An 18,005-nucleotide genomic window follows, 5' to 3' on the forward strand; every position below is an offset into this window, starting at 1 on the left:
TGTGGCATGCTTGAGGTGTTTTGTCATGAAATTGTATGCTTGAGGTGTGTTGTATAATGAAATTTGTTTTTTTCAGATAGATTCGTTAAATAGTAGAAGTAAAGCTGCAGAAAGTGCGTTTCTACTTTTATATAAAAATCTTCTTGAGATTCCTGGTAAGTTGTAATTATTTTTAAGTTGTAATTATTTGTGTTGTTTTGAAAAATTTATAATATATTTTGACTTTATAATATTAGTGACAAAATTATGCTATCATTAACAACTTTATATGAGTCATCTGGAAAAAAAAAAAAAGACATTTTTTATTATTTTAAAGATTTATAAAGCATAATTGAAAAATAGTTAGAAATAAATTAACAATTTTTAAATTTAGTTTCTAATTATTATTATTATTTTTATTTATATTATTTTTATTATTATTATTATACAATTACATATATGCACTAATACACACACACTCATATATATATATATATATATATATATATATATATATATATATATATATATATATATATATATACATATATATATATATATATATATATATATATATATATATATATATATATATATATATATATATATATATATATATGTATATATATATATATATATATATATATATATGTATATATATATATATATATATATATATATATATCAGGCCTTGTTAAGAAGCATTACACAGCTCGCATTTTGCCTGCGAAAAGGCGATTTGCCTACGCATTCAGCAATTTTGCGCTACGCAAAAACTTTTATCTTTTAGAATATTTTAAATTATCTTTTATTTGTCGTGTATATATATATATGTATATATATATATATATATATATATATATATATATATATATATATATATATATATATATATATATATACACATTTTTTTATGAAATTAAATGTTTATATAGTTTCATAATTTTGCTTGTTTCTTTTATTTGAACATCAAAGCAATCTTGTTTCTGAAAGAGTTGATTGAACTTGAATTTATTGTATCTTGTGGCAAAGTATTTCAACAATTTTGTATTCTGTTTGTGAAGAAGTTTTGTCTGATTGCTTCATTATTTGAGCCTTTGTTCAAAATTGAATAAGATCTCCACGTAGTCTATGTTCTTCTAGTGTTGTTAATTGCATAATATTTGACCTAGCCTCATAAAATAATTTTTTAATTGTAGGTGCTAGTTTGTTTGCTCTTTTTTGGATCATCTCAATTTTGTCTATGTCTTGTTGTAGGAATGGAGACCATACCTGGACTGCAAACTCAAGATGTGGATGTATGAATGTTGTATAGAGCTTTTTTACTGTGTTTATGTTTAAATATTAAAATGTTCTCTTTATGATGCCTAACATTCTGTTTGCTTTGCTAGTTACTGAATCAACTTGTGATTGCCATTTTAGATTCGATTGAACCATTATACCTAAATCATGTTCAGCTTCTGTGTTACATAATGTATAATTGTAATTACAATTAATATCAGTCATTATAAATGTAGTATTTGGATTTTTTTCCCGATATGCATAACTTTGCATTTTTCATAATAAAATTTTGTGAGGCAGATAAATAGACCATGGCATTATATTATTTATATCATTTTGAAGGATTATTGAATCATTTGGATTTTTTATAATGTTAATTATTTTACTATCATCATCGTAAAGTTTGATGGGGTTTTCAACTTGATCTGGCAAATCGTTAATGAAAATGAAAAACAGTAGTGGTCCTAAAACTGATCCCTGTGGTACACTACTGATAACTGGTAGCCAATCTGAGGTACTGTTGCCATGGACCACTCTCTGTTTTTTGTTAGTTAAAAAGATTTCTATCCATCTTAAGTAATTTCTCACGATACTATATGATTGAAGTTTAGTGATCAAATGAGAGTGAGGTACTTTATTGAAAGCCTTTTCAAAGTCTAGATATAACATATCAGCAGTGTGGCCATTTTCTAGTGCATCTGTTATGATATCAAGAGTTTCCAGTAGGTTTGTTGTGCAGCTTTTATTTTTTCTGAACCCATGCTGATTTTCATTTAATAAGCCGTTTTTTGTTAGATAATCCATAATTTTATCTCGAATAATTAATTCCAAAACTTAACATGAGATAGAGGTCAATGAGATTGGCCTGTAATTAGATGCATTGTTCCTATTACCTTTTTTAAAAATTGGGGTTGTATTTGCTGATTTCCAGAGTTCTGGTAATTGTTTCTTAGTCAATGATTTTATATATACTAAATTTAATGATTCACAGAGAGTACTATGATATTTACTTTAGACATATGGGCTTATTCTATCTACTCCAACAGCTTTGTAAACATCTAATTTTTTTAAATTTAGTTTCAATAGTATGGCGAGTTATTTTATTATTTATATCTGCTTCTAGAATAATTTTAGTTTTCTAGCAGCATATTTGGTATGTTATGTCTATCTTCATTAACAAAAAACTGAATTGAAACTATTGTTTAAAATATTTGCTATAGGTTCTCTATTTGTTACAGTGTTATTGTATTCATCAGACATTGAAGCTATTCTTTTTTTAATTTTTTTGTAAGAATTAACATAAAATAAATTTGGTATCGTAAAATAATTTGGCATCGTTTTTCCATGTTTTCCATACTTTTTTGCGTATTCAATATGTTTTAAACTAATTTACTTTATATTTTGTATTGTTGAACCAAATTGGGTGACTTGGATTTATTTTTATAAATTATAATTTGCTTCATAAGGTTGTTTTATGTCTGATTTCAGTCTTCATTTTTGTCAATCCATGGTTTTAAAGCTATTTGTTTATGGACTTTTTTAGGTATTTAGCTGTTACATAATTCGTGATATTTATTTACAAAGATTTTGTAACATTCATCAATGTTTTTATTAGAGAAAATATGTGACCATTTTATACCATGGAATGAATTGTTCATTTTTTAATAATTTTCGGCTTTGTAGTTAAACTTTTATTTCCCATAGGAAGTTTTTGATGGAGTTGGTTTTTTTAAGATTATAGCTTATTATCGAGATATGCAGAGGATTATAGCTTATTATCGAGATATGCTCTGGTACATCGGTTAAAATCAAATCTTAGGCATTGCCTTCTGACAGTGTGTCTGAATTAAATGTTGGTTTTGTGACATTTTGAGTCAAAAAGTTGTCATTTAAATTGCCCCAAAATATTTGTGCCTGTCTATCATTCTTTAACATTATTTGGATATTCTCATTCCATTTTATATTTGGGTAATTAAAGTCTTTGTAAATAAGAGTAAACCTGAATATTTATTGCATTCAACACTTTTTTTTTGCTATATTTATTATTTTATTGATTTTTTGATTTGTAAAAACTTTAGCATCTGGTGGGCAAAATATATGCTACCAATTAAGATATTATCATTTTCTGTTTTAATGACACACCAGACTTGTTCAACTGTCATTATTACTGCACTATATTTAAGATCAAGTCATACTAATGTTTTATATAAAAGTTTTACTGATGTTTCTTTTAAATATTTAAAAGAGTTTTTAATCAATCCAAATTGTTTATTTGCTTTATTTGTTGCGTTGTTAACTTTAACGCTAAATTAAGTAATTAAATAATGGTAATTAAATTAAGCTTTAAATTAAATAAAGTTCCTAATTAGAAGTTTGTTTATTGAAGATTCACTGCTATTACAATCGATAGACTGATTAGGCAATAGAGGGGTTAGAGTGTTTTTCAGAGTTTTTAAAATTGGAACCATTTTCCAAAAGACTGCCATTTTCCAGAAAGCTGAAAAGAAAAATCCAGTTAAGCACTTAAGAAAAAGTTTAGAAAGTATTGAAAACAGTTCTGGAGAACACTTTCGTAGGACTATGACTGGAATGTTGTCTAAATCACAAGCAGTAGAAGATTTAGACAAAAAAATTTAGCATCAAAGCCATTTGTGTGATTGAATATTACTTCGATGACCATGAATATCTGTAAAGGATATATTGAAACAATGATAATAATTTTTGTTAATATTTTATGTAATTTTTCATGTTTTTAACTACTACACAATTTGTCTCAACCATAGATAGTAAACGACACCCTAAGAAATAAGCTGTTGCCTTATTTTTTGCTAAATAATCTAAAATTGTAACAAAGGGTTTTTTACTTGGCCTTCACAATGCACACAAAAAGCATGAAGAAAGACACGTTCCATGCGCAACATGGCACTGTTAAAACTAGTCAAAAGTAAGCAAAGCTAAAACTCTGTTTTCCCTTTTTTTCTTTATTTGTGTCTTGGGTCTGGGTCTGAGTCTCTCAGTTACTCATTTTCTCATTCTGGTAGTTCAGTATAAATCAATAGTAATACAATGTTAACAATAGTAATAATTAACAACAGTAAAGTATATAACAGTTCATTAAAGACTTAACTAGTCTTAAACTTCTTAGTTTTTAACATCAAACATAGAACTCTCGAACATAGAGGGCTCTCTTCATATAATGTATCTGGGAAAGTTTTCATAGTTATTGAAATATTCTTTTCTAATCACAATATTGAAGTCATTCTTGATAGACAATGCTCTCTTTCATTTCCAGTAACCTCTTACTTATAGTGCCTCTATTTGCTGTGTTCCATGGTTCATGAAGGTTGAAAAAATGTATAAATAAAAATGATTGACAAAAAATTCTCTTGTAACTTCATCATCATCTTCAATGGGGAGAACATTGCATATGTACTAGTCAGTTTTATAATTATCACTAGATGATTGGTGATTGCATGTTGCTCCCTATTAAATTAAGAATTTAACAATTGTTTAGACCCTGTTCCTGTTTTGAAACAAGCTGAATCTATGAAAAAACAATTAGATAAAGCAAAGGTAATTGTATTATTTTAATTTACAAATGATTATGTACTTTTACATTTTTTATATTTTAATTTACTGCTACTGATATCTACTGTTACTGATACCTACTGTTACTACATTTTAATTTATAGTTACTGATACTACTGTTACTTTAGCAATTTATTTTAGTAAGTTTGTGATTGCTTGTGATGCTAATGTAGTAATATTTTTTATTTTTTTAATTTTGTTATAAAATTTGTTAAACGTTTTTGTGTTTTGTTAACGAAACTATATAATTTGTTAAATGAATAATTTATATTTAATATAACTTATTCCTTAAACTAATATATGTGTTCAAATACATATTTATGTATAACTAATGTTTCCTGGGTCCACACTAGCTAATATAATGTGCCCTGGGTGCACATCAGTTATATAATGTATCCTTAGTGCACATCAGTTATATATTTTTCCATTTATGTAAGTCTCCAAATCAACAAAAATGTCATTGTGTAATTTTCTAGGATGTTTTTTATTTTTTATTATTCAGTGATTTAAAAAAAAAAAATTGTTTTTAGGATTTAGAGCTTGAAAATCAACAGTTAAGAACAACTTTAGAAGAATACAATACTGAGTTTGCTGATGTAAAAAATCAAGGTTTTATTTTATTTTAATAAGAAACATTGCTTTTGACAACATAATGTCCATGTTAATATTAAATGATGTAATAATAATGTTAATATTAAATGCTTGTGTTGTTAAAATTGGTATTGATTGTTGATATAAATTAGTATAAATTAGTATAAATTAGAATAAGGAACTATTTAATAAAAGTTTAAATAAATAAAGAAAGTTAAGAATATGTAGGACTTAAATTATTTCTGTGTTTAAGGTACAAAGAAACCATTAATCAAAATTTAAATAAAATAAGATCATAATTCAAACAATAGTTAAACTGAAAGTCTTCGTTATACTTTTATAGAAATAACACTAAATAAGCTGAAAGAGAAATTGAAAAAATATGAGGAACAAACAGATGAAAAATTGAAGGTACGAAAAAAACACACTTTTTATTGTGAAATATTTTCTTTGGTTTTTGTTTTACAATGTTGTATGGTTCTTGGACCTATCTGAGGGCCTGGTAATTATAGGTTTCAGTAATCATTCAGGTTTCAGTAATCATTCAGGTTTCAGTAATCATTCAGGTTTCAGTAATCATTCAGGTTTCAGTAATCATTCAGGCTTCAGTAATCATTCAAGTTTCAGTAATCATTCAGGTTTCAGTAATCATTCAGGTTTCAGTAATCATTCAAGTTTCAGTAATCATTCAGGTAAATTTAAAAGATACTATAACTTTCAACAATGAAATAAATGTGCGTTTAGTACTTACTAACTTAATATTTTGTAAACAAAAGTTTAACTAAAAAGTTAAACTTTCGTTTACAAAACATTACGAAAATGCAAAAGCATCATTTTCGTAAGGTTTAGCGCATCTAAGTAAATTTGCAAACGTTAATACAACGTTATAATTCAATAAAAAACAATAACAAAAAAGTTGTCAACTGTAGGCAGAGCTGACGTCACCGGGGGTGGGGGGCATGGGGCACGTACCTCCCACTTTTTTTTTATAAAAGAAAATTCTAAATATAGAGGACTTTTTTAAAAGTTGACGATTGTGCTCGTCCACTTTAAAACCCGTGTCGTCGGCCCAGGTAGGTAGGTTTTACTGTAATAATTTGTTAACTTTAAGTTCGTCTTGACATAAATTATATATTTATATGTATATAAACTCGCATCAAGAGATTGCAATCTTTTGTTTGAATGAAATGTTTCAAATTCAATTATATAAAGAAGAGAATCTACTAAATACAAGATTATTGTGTTAAGTCAATATTCTGCAAAACTAAAAAATTTATTGTGAAAATTTAAACTTATCGTGAAATATATTTATTATATATTAACATGAATTTAGAAGAAAGAATTCAGTGTAAATTTAGTAAGTCTAAATAAATCTAATTTCTTGTAAAAATCGAAAATGTCTGCGTAAATTGGTACAATATAAAAGTAAATTACTTTTTTATTTTGTGCCAACCCTGTCTGCCGTAAAAATATTAGTATTTCTCGTAAAACTGAGAAATTTCTTGTTTTTCTCGTTTTTTACTGTTTTGTTTCGGAAAAAGTTTAATCTTATTTCATTTCATACCGGTTTATACAAAACAAAAAAATTATTGTTTCAATTTGTATTGTATTTTTCACAAAACAAGATTATTTTGTTTCTTCTTGTACTGTTTTGAGACGCAGATGCTTGATATATATATATTTTTTGATTATAATTTAGGCTTTACTTGATGAAAAAGAAAAAGCTCTCCAAATATCATACAATGAGCGGGAACAGTAAGTTTTTTTCATAATGAGAGGGAACAGTAAGAGGTTTCATAAAAGATTTTACAAGCAAGTAGTAAGAAATAATTTATGATTACACCATTTTTATATATTTATGCTATTAAATATAATATTTATATTAATTTAAAAATATATTAAGTATTAATATATTTTTAAATTAATATAAATATTATATTAATTTAATAATATTAAGTATTAGCATTTATATATTATAAGACATTTATAATATATAAATGCTAAATACTAAATAGTAAATACTAAAAAATACTTATCTAAGTGGTTCTATCTAATCTTCTTTTTTTTTATTTTATTCATTTTTTAAAATGTTATTTGTTTCCTTAAGACCAAGTGGGGCATTACAGTTAAGGAGACTACTTTATTGTGGTTACAATCCTCTTTAAATCTGAAACATGAACCTTGAAGAACAAGGCCGCTGCACGAAGAAACAAGTTGAATCTATTTAAGTAACAATAAAAAAAGTGATTAAAAATATAAGTTTTTGTTTATGAACTGCTCTACCACTACCACATTTAATAATTTAATTAATGTTTAATGATGTTTAATAAAGTAGTGTTTAATAAAATGACATTTAATAAAGTGGTATTTAATTAAATGACATTTAATGAAGTGGTGTTTCATAAAGCTGTGTTTAATAAAGTGGTATTTTATAAATTGGCATTTATTTAAATGACATTTAATATATATGTAATTTAAAAATACTGCTTGCTTCACACATCCCTATATAATGTTTTATAATTATATAATTTTTATTTTTGTTGTTATGTATTTTTTGAAATCGCAATTGTTAAATTCAATGTGGAAGCACATTAAATACAGAAAATTAAGAAGGGTTAAGAAAGAATAAGTACTCTAGTTTACTTTTTTTTAATATGTTTTTTATAAATATTTTTATGGTTGAATTAGGAAATTGCTAGACTCAAAACTTTTACTGGCTACAAAGTTGGGAGATTCAGAAGCTAAGATAAAAACTTTGAAAGAAGGTAACTGATATTTTCTTAAACTATTATTCTGAACTGCAAGTTATTAAATTCAGACAAAATAGTGTGTTACAAACTTGCAAACCACTAACAACTCTCTCTCTCTTATTCTTTCTCTCTCTATCAGACATCTTTTTTTTAAATTATTTGTTATTTTTAAAAAAATGTTTTGATTTTTACACTTTTTATACTAACAGTTTTTAATTTTTATATATTTGTTCAAAAGTAAAGTAATGGTTGTTTGATCTTGTAGAGTTGGAAAAAACTCAAGGTGAAATATTTGAATTAAAATCACGACACGATGAAGAAATCACAGCCAGGTTTCAACTTTCTTTAAAATAGTTGTATTAGTTTGACTTTTTTTTCTTCTAGCATTTATTAGTTTTTGCATATTTATATTGTTTTTATATTTTTCAAGTTTATATTTGCTCTTTCTTTTTCTCTGGCTTATTATTTTGTCTTTTTTTCAGTTTTAAAACAATTTTAGTTCTAGTTTTATTTAAAAATACAAATAATGTTAGTTCTCAGTCTTTTTGAAATAAAAATCTTAGTTCTTAGTCTTTTTGAAAAATAAACTACTTGATGTCAGAAAGAGCACTAAAATTAAAGGAAACAAAATGAAGTAATAGTTTTAATTAACGAGCATTTGCACACTGAAACTTTGGTCCTAAACTTTGAAATATACCAAATATTGCCTGTGACAATAAAAAAAAAAAAGAAAGCTATTTATAAGAAAAATCTAAAATCTTATTTAATGGTCATTGGTGAAATACTCACCAGAAAATTCTTGAGTATTAAAAGTTTTACTGTGTTTTTTTTTGCTGTGCAAAAAATTATTATATTAGTAAAACTTTTAATTATATTGTGTTTTGTCAACATATCCATTATGTGACAAATCACAGTAGCTGTGGGTAAACCTATGTATTTATTTATTATTTATTTATAACAATGTTTATATATTATAGTTTTTAGTCTTTTTGAACTACAAATAATAAGAAAAATTTTAGTTGGGGTTTTACTGTAATTGAAAATAATTCAAATTTTGATTTTTTTTGAATTAAGTACTAAATAGAGTGGTGATTAATCCTCTTTTAAGCCATTCACTTTTTTAAGCCATACACAGTTTATGTTAAAAGAATATTAATATAAACATTTAAAAACATTTAAATATTTGTTTGTATTAGACAAATGATTTTTGTTAAAATAAAAAATATTTAAATTGAAAAATACTTTATTCAAATAAGTTATAAACTTAAAATGCATAGAAATGAATATATTTATGTTCTGAAAATTTTAATTTTTTATATGCTCATTTGATTTGTTTTATTCTCAAATTATGGTGTATTTATCAATCTTAGAACAGAGAATTTATTTGTGAAAACAAATTTATAATTTATTTAAAGATAATGATTGTATTTAGAATTTCAGAGATGGAAATCCTTGAGTCAGATTTAGAACGAGCAAATCAGGTATATTGTTTATGCATAAATTAGGTATGTCGTTTAGGCATGTATTAATGAAAGTAATTATATTTAATCAAAAAACAGTTTGACATCATAAAAGTAAAAGTATGAAGTGATAATGTTGATCAGAAAATCAACAATACATGATTATTAACAGTCGAGGATTAGGTTTGGATTATAAAATTAAATATAGTTAAATAACTCAATATATCAAAGATTAACAATATTTTAACAATATTTTAGTTATGGTGTGATTAAAATAAAAACTTTTTTTTTTTTAGTTTTCTTTGTAAAATTCTAAAATTTAAACTTTTCAAAGTTTTAAGCATTTTTTCTTTCGATTTTTTTTTTCTTTCATTGCTTTAAATATTATTTTAAAGTGTAGAAAAGAATAACTCAAATAAAGAAAGATTATACTTTCTTGTAAAATAAATTTATATATTTATATTTTTATTTAATGATGACATTTGGCTATAATAAATTCAAAAAAATATTTCTTTAAACAATAAAATCAGGAAAAAGGTATTTTCCATTAGAGCAGGTATTTTTTATTACACATGTGCAGAAATTAAGAAAGTTTCATTACACAAATTTTAATTTTAATTTTAAATCACATCATTTGAATACCTTTTTTTTTCTCCTAGCTTTATTCTTTTAAATAAACAATATCTTTTTAGTTTAAAATTTTACATTTTGTTTTTTTATTGTAGCAACTTCTTGCTGCTGAGAAGTTCTCAGAAAACTTCAAATCCCTATTTAATCAAGATACTAAAGATGCTGTAAGTTTATTTGATTAAGAGTGGTTTTCTAATATTTTAATATAGATTAAATGGGTTGTTTCAGTTTACCTTAAGTGTTTCAATTACTCAAGTAATTGTTTAAACTCAGTTTAAAATTATTTTCCAGTAAGTTGTAAAAGTAATTTGTTTTAGTTATTTGTTCCAGTACTATGTTCCTGTACTATTTTCCAGTTATATGTTACAGTAATAAGTTCTAGTATTATGTTCTACTAATATGCTCTAATAATATGTTCCAGTAATATGTTCTAGTAAAATGTTCCAGTAATATGTTCCAGTACTATGTTCCAGTACTATTTTCCAGTTATATGCTACAGTAATAAGTTCTAGTATTATGTTTTACTAATATGCTCTAGTAATATGTTCCAGTAATATGTTCTAGTAAAATGTTCCAGTAATATGTTCCAGTACTATGTTTCAGTACTATTTTCCAGTTATATGTTACATTAATAAGTTCTAGTATTATGTTCTACTAATATGCTCTAGTAATATGTTCCAGTAATATGTTCTAGTAAAATGTTCCAGTACTATTTTCCAGTTATATGTTACAGTAATAAGTTCTATGTTCCAGTACTATTTTCCAGTTATATGTTACAGTAATAAGTTCTAGTATTATGTTCTACTAATATGCTCTAGTAATATGTTCCATTAATATGTTCCAGTAATATGTTCCATTTTATAAGGTCATCATCAAGATCACTCTGCTACTGATAACATGTAATTCAGTACAATCTGTTCATGTCCTACTTGTAGGATTTAGTTTTCTTGGCAAAGGTGAGGAGAAGTTTGCTCTGACTTAAAATACCCATGCCCATTAGGGCTCTTGATTGACTAAAGTCTAGAAATAGTGTCTTGATTAAAATACTCATCTTGGGAAAATGTTAATTGCATCCAGCTATTGTCATATAAAAGACCTCCTAGGCAAAGACTATAGTGAGGACTGTCAAGACTAAAAAAGGAGCACTTTGTTATGATTTTAAGTTGATTAGCAAGAACTAACTGCATAACTTATTTCTTGGGGTGTCACTATCTATGATTGAGTTATATTCTTTTATTATTATGTTATCTTATTCTCTAATTATTAAAAACATAAAAATATAGTGTCTAAAACTATTATGAAAAACTATCATTTCCACCTAATATCTATTCATCTATTTGTTGCAAAATCAGGTTTGAGTTTTCTGACTATTCTTTTATGTGCTTTTACAAATCCACTTGACTCAATCCCTCTCTTTTTATTTTGTTCTTTATTGTTTTTTTACTTTCCAAGAGCACTTTTTTTGATGTTGTTTCAGATCAAATTGACCTTTTTCTTTATCTATTAGCCAATATTCTTGGTATTAGTGACATTAAATGTCATCTTAATTTTTCAATCTCTCAATTTTTTCAACTAGTTTTGTCTTTTTCAATCTCTCAATCAGATTATACTTTGACTTGTTACCTAGACAACCCTAATCGCTTATCTTCACTCCTAGAATTGTGTCTTGTCTCTGACCTTAGCTTGTGCTCAATTTTTCCTTATTCTTATTTAGGTAGTTTAGATCTCACTAAAGCTTTTACCTATTACTTCTTCTACACTAGATTCATCATTTCTTACTACTACTTTAAGGCTAACTGTTGTTGTGTTTTTTATCTCTGTTGAAAATTGTGCCTCCTTTGTAATCTCCTGGGTTTATTTATGAAATCTGTCTTCATGTTTTTCTTTAATGTTTTCGAAATATGGAAAAAAAAACTTGAAAAAAAGAGGTGGATGATCAAATAGATCTCAAAATGGGATTTGTCAAAAATAATTGAGTGAATTGATAAAATTTCTCCACACAGATGAATGAATTCTTGTTAATTTAGTCAAATAATTTATTTCAATGGCTTGAAATGATGAGGAAAATCAAACAATCTCAATGAAGACTGAAGTTAGTCTTAAGTTGCGGTAGTGGTGTAGTGGTAAAGCGCTCGCTTCATAAGCGAGAGGTTCCGAGATCCCCACCACGTCCCTGGTAGTACCGCGCTCAACTTGTTTCTCCGCGCAGCGGCCTTGTTCGTCAAGGTTCGTGTTTCGGAGTTATAGAGTTGAGAGAGGGTTGAAACCATTATTAAGTAGCCTCCTCATCTGTAGTGGCTTTCTTCGCCTTGAGGAGACGAATAACAAAAAAAAAAGAAAAAAAGTTTATTGATATAAATTTTGAAGGTCTCGAGATAAAGCTCGATAGTTATAGTTTTGAACGGAATTGGAGCTTGTGTAATAAAAAAACCTATAAGATTTTCTCAAATAACTTATCAACTATGTGTTTCTTATGGAACTCACTTTTTTAATGTTAATTCACTTCCTCAAGGCTGAGAAGGCCACTACATACTAGGAGACTACTTAAAGGTGGTTATAATCCTCTCTTAACTCTATAAATCCAAAACATGAACCTCGACAAACAAGGCCGGTGCGGCGAGAAACAAATTGAGTGCAGACTACCAGAGGTGTTGCACAACAATGTTGAGTTTTTTTTTTAAGTTTTGCTAACCTATTTCAAGAATGAAAATGAAAATTTCTTCAGAAATCAAGTATTAAAATGATGGAAAAAACTCATGCTGTTGAATTGTAGTCCATAAACAAGTTCAAAGCTTAAGTATTTATTTACTTTGAATTTGTTTCATCACAATATTTATGGCTGTTATTCTCTGATTTGCAAAAGCTTTTTTAGCCTAATATCATTATTAGCTTTTATATTATCTCTGAAGTCAAAAGTATCAATTTAGTTATTCATTTAATGAACGATCTACTGAAAGATTAAAAATGTAAAATTTTAATCCTCCTACTATTCCTTTATTATATATATTTAAAAGAAAGTTTAGATAACTTTGATATTTAATCTCATTTTTAGTATATATAGTTTTGATTGCCCTTTTTTTATGGTAGTTGATGCCAACTTTGTTACAATAATTATTTTTGTTTTTAGATTTTTTGCTTAAATGTACTTTTATTAAAAGGATATAAATATAACATAAAACAAAAATAATTTAATTTACATGAAATCAAATGAATTAGAGTAATTGTTTTACTTTTTTTTGATCATCTTTCTTTTTCTTCTTTATCTTTTTCCTTCTTCCCATCTTCCATGGCTGCACTTTTTTTCGGTTTATTTCTGATCAAATTGACTGAGACCAAGTCCTTTCAATATTGTTATTGGTAAATGCAAATCACACAGTTCTAGTTGGCATTAAAGCTAAAAACTTTTTTCCGTACTTGTCCAGATAGTTTACATTCTGACTCATTTTCCACACAACCAAACTTGCTTTACTTTTGGTTGCTTAACTTTGCTCCTTGATTTGTTCTTTTGGCTCTAGATTGTGCTTAATTTCTCTTTGTTTCTCTTCAGGTGGATTAGATTTTTAATTTCACTAAAACTTCATCCTTTTTAATTTCTTCTACATCAGATTTGCCTTATTGGTATTTCTTCTACATCAGGTTTGCTCTTTTTTTTATTACACTTTTTACTATTATATTTAGGTTGATTGAAATTTCTTTTTTAATTTTTTTTTTTAGTCTGTAAATTAATTTCTTTCATCTCTGCTAATAACTGCACCTTTTACACAACTGTTTGGATTAAGGCAAGTATGGAAGCTTTTATTTCTTGTTAGTTTTAAGTCATTGCTTTGTTTGCCCTTTCTATGGCTTTTTCTACCTATTTTTTCTTTCTTGTGCTGCTAATTCCAATCATATTCATTTCAAACAAAACATTTATTTAATAACTGCAAGGAATTGATGCAAAAAGATTATGTCTAATACTAAGGTCCATTATTTGCACTCCATTATTCTCATATTTAAATCAGAAGTTTTATAACTTTTAAAAATCATTAATGTTAATTAAGTTTTAAAGACATTTAAAAATTATCATTAAATACAAGTTAAAGACTCCATTATTTATGCATGGTTTTGATTGTATTATCCCCCTCCTCCTCTCTCTAGGCCTCCTATAGTTGTTAAGTTTGAGCAATTCCCATTCCCATGTTGAATCTTTTTTTTTTTACAAATACTACTGCATTTGCTGACTCTGTGCTTCAATTATTAATTAATTTGCTTAAACTAAATTTGCTGCTTCAATTAATTAACATAAAAAAACCTTTTATTCCAAGTTGCTCAAAAATATTTTTTGATTTTTCTGTAGGCTGATGGTCTAGGACAACAAAATGAGGTATTTAATGAAATTTTTGTTATTTAAATATTCATTATTTTTTACTTGATTCCTTTTTTTCTCTCACAAGATATTATTTAAAACAAGCTATTAAATAAAATCAAATTAAAATTAAAACAATTATATGTATTAAGTTATGGATATATAAATAAATAAACTAAAATATATATATTATATGCAAATATATAAAATCTATATGAAATATACAAGTTAAAGTTGTTGTTGGAATAATTGATACTTTGACAAAATTTTGGTTATTTAGAAATATAAAACTTTGTATCTTGGAAAAAGATTATAAAATAAAATTATAAATTAAAATATCTTGAAAAATAAAGTTAAATCACAATTAGTGGTAAAAAGTACAAAAATAATTATTAAATCCATTTACAGAAAATACCAAAAAGGAATGAAAGTTTTTAAAAAATGTCAGGATAATTGTTAAATTTAATCTTTTTATATATAGATTTCAATATATAACTAATATTAGTTTTGTTTTTAAAATAAATAAAAATGTTAAGATCAAGCATAACCTATAAAGTACTTTATAAAGCATAACTTATTGTTCTTATGATACCAACATAAAGATGAATTTTACATGAGTGTTTTATAAATTTTATAGTATCTTATATGTAAATTTTTTTTCTTCGAATTGTTCTTTTTGCAAGAGTGTTGAAACAAGAAGACTTATTTTTGCGTAAGAGAGTGTTGTAAAAAAGCTCATTTTTACATTTACATAAAAATAAAAATGTTAGTCATCTTATATATTTTTATTATATATTTTTTATACTCTTTTTTATTTTTATTTAAACAATGTGAACAATTGTTTTAGTTTTGTCTGATTTATTAATTACTGTGAAATTTTTTTTTTCTTTTCAAAATAATATAGATAAATAATTTCAACATATAACAATATTAACAGTGATGTGAACAGTGGATATTTAATGAATTGCTTAGTTTCTATTATAAAATATTGACAATTTGTTGATATAATCGAACTCGCTAAATTGGATAAAAAGATAGTCTCGTTGTCTTGTTGATAGTCTCATTGTACTTTCATTTGCATTTTAATAATTAAACTATTTAAATGTTGTTATTTCTGTAACAGTTTAAACCTCTTTGAAATATGCTAAAGAAATGTAAGGATGCAAAAATAATACAGTTGATAATGGTATCAGCTATGAAAATGGTAATTTTGTTATAGAATTAAAATTAAATTGTTTGAGTGTTGCTGTTGACTAATATGAAAACTGCCAATGGCATAAATGTGAATACAGCAGAACTATGTCAATTGAAAAAGAATGTCTTTTAATATAAGCAATAATATTGCCACATGCATTATAATATTATAACAGGTATTATAATACACTCTATTTAAAAGCATAAAACGTTATAACCTCAAATTTTTGTACATTAGGACTATGTAAAAAAGAAAACATTTTTTTTTAACAATAATATAAGGAGTTAATCATTTTCTTGTTATTAAAGTGCTTTAACAAAACCTAAATATAACCTAAATATTATCAGCAATAATATTATTTAAAAACCCAATTTAGATTTCTAAGTTGTAATTAAACTCCCTAAAAAAAGATTTTTTTTACACTTAGATTTAAAAAAAAATCTAAAAAATAATTTTTTAAGAGTTTTTTTAAAAAAAAAAGTCAACAAGTTGAAAATTTCCTACGCATTAAACAGAATAGCATTAAAAATGATGAGGTTTTTTGTTAATATTTTAATAAATTATTTAATTTGATAAGTTTAAATTCTTTTTTTTTTTTTTCAAGGTTTATTGAAAATATGATCATAACTTTTCTTAGCACTTTGGGATCTCTTTAAAAATAAAAAGGTAGAAAAAATAGCACTGGGTTTTTATGTCCTAGAAAAACCTTTGTTTTGTTTTAAGAACAAAATGATCTAATGCTAATGATTTTTTATTATAATTTTAAATATCACTCAATAGTTTTATTTTTTATAATATGCTAATTTAATGGTTAAAATATTATTGACATATTATTAACATATTATTAACATATTATTAACATATTATTGACATTTCCTGAGTTGGTTAATAGTTATTAACCCTAGTTGTTCGCTAATACAATTTAAGTCCAAGTGAATATTTAACACATTAAAAAATAATTTCGGTACACACATACATACATACATAAATACATACATACATACATACATACATACATACATACATACATATATACATACATACATACATACATACATACATACATACATACATACATACATACATAAATACATATATACATACATACATACATACATACATACATACATACATACATACATACATACATACATACATACATACATACATACATACATACATACATACATACATACATACATACATACATACACACATACATACATACATATTACTGTTGCTAGTGTTTTTGTTGTTATTGTTTATTATTTGTTTTTTTTGCTCCAATTATTTTTTTTATTCTGTTTTTGTTGTTTATTGTTTGTTATTTGTTTTTTATGCTGCAATTGTTTCTCTTGTTATTTGTTCATTTCAACATATTTTACATTTAATGTGAAACATATTTTACAATGTTCTCGGTTAATTTTTTATTACAAGTTTTTTGATTAAAAAACAGAAAACGGATTGTTTGCTGCAGTTATTTGTGTTCTATTTAAAAATAAGTGTCCTAGAATTCTGGGAATAGAAAAAATAAGATAATAAAAACTAAAATTATTTAATGATAACTGCTAAGTTTGTCTTATATGATTTATAGAGGCTCTAAAGTTTTTTAAATCTTATTAGATTTTAAAAAGGATTACGCATTCTTTTATTAGATGTAATTAACTAGTTTTATGTGGTTAAATATAACGTTGTGGCTGGTGTAACAGTACTGTTGCTTTATTTTTTTATCTTAAAGTCACAGTAGTAAAGTCTGATTGGTTTATTTAAAGTCACGGGAGCAAATATGATAGTTTGATTTAAAAGTTTTATTACTGACTGCAGTGATCGTTGTTTGAAATCTTTGTTAGGAAATTTTTTTTTTAACTATTTTTATTGTTTATTGAAAGTTATTTTACAATTTTAATATACATACATGGACTGATATGGGATAGACACAGTGAGTGCACATACATCGACTGATGTAGGGAGTGGCGCATTGGAGCGCATATACATTGATTAAGGGTTTTGGTTTAGGCAGGTTTTTGATTTAGGTTTTAGGGAAAAAATTAAAGCAATGGTACCATTACACAAGTTACATCATAAATTTAAATTTATTGGATTAACTAATAAATTTTTTTTTTTAAGGTTCAATATGAAAGCATGCGCGCAATGGAGTTTCAACTATTATCAAAAGAAAGAGAGGT

General features: G+C 25.5%; 1 protein-coding gene across 1 annotated transcript in view; it reads left to right on the plus strand.

Annotated features, from left to right (window-relative positions):
* The window catches only part of LOC100197434 (protein CASP-like), a 75,151-nt gene that overhangs the window by 5,474 nt on the left and 51,672 nt on the right, over positions 1-18,005 (plus strand). The window contains 11 exon segments of the mRNA NM_001309705.1: positions 77-155; positions 4,775-4,833; positions 5,379-5,457; positions 5,783-5,850; positions 7,139-7,194; positions 8,128-8,204; positions 8,455-8,521; positions 9,622-9,670; positions 10,375-10,443; positions 14,616-14,642; positions 17,947-18,003. Coding sequence (NP_001296634.1) covers positions 77-155; positions 4,775-4,833; positions 5,379-5,457; positions 5,783-5,850; positions 7,139-7,194; positions 8,128-8,204; positions 8,455-8,521; positions 9,622-9,670; positions 10,375-10,443; positions 14,616-14,642; positions 17,947-18,003 — 687 coding nt within the window.

The sequence above is a fragment of the Hydra vulgaris genome, chromosome 10 (assembly GCF_038396675.1).
Source record: "Hydra vulgaris chromosome 10, alternate assembly HydraT2T_AEP".
Lineage (NCBI taxonomy): Eukaryota > Metazoa > Cnidaria > Hydrozoa > Anthoathecata > Hydridae > Hydra > Hydra vulgaris.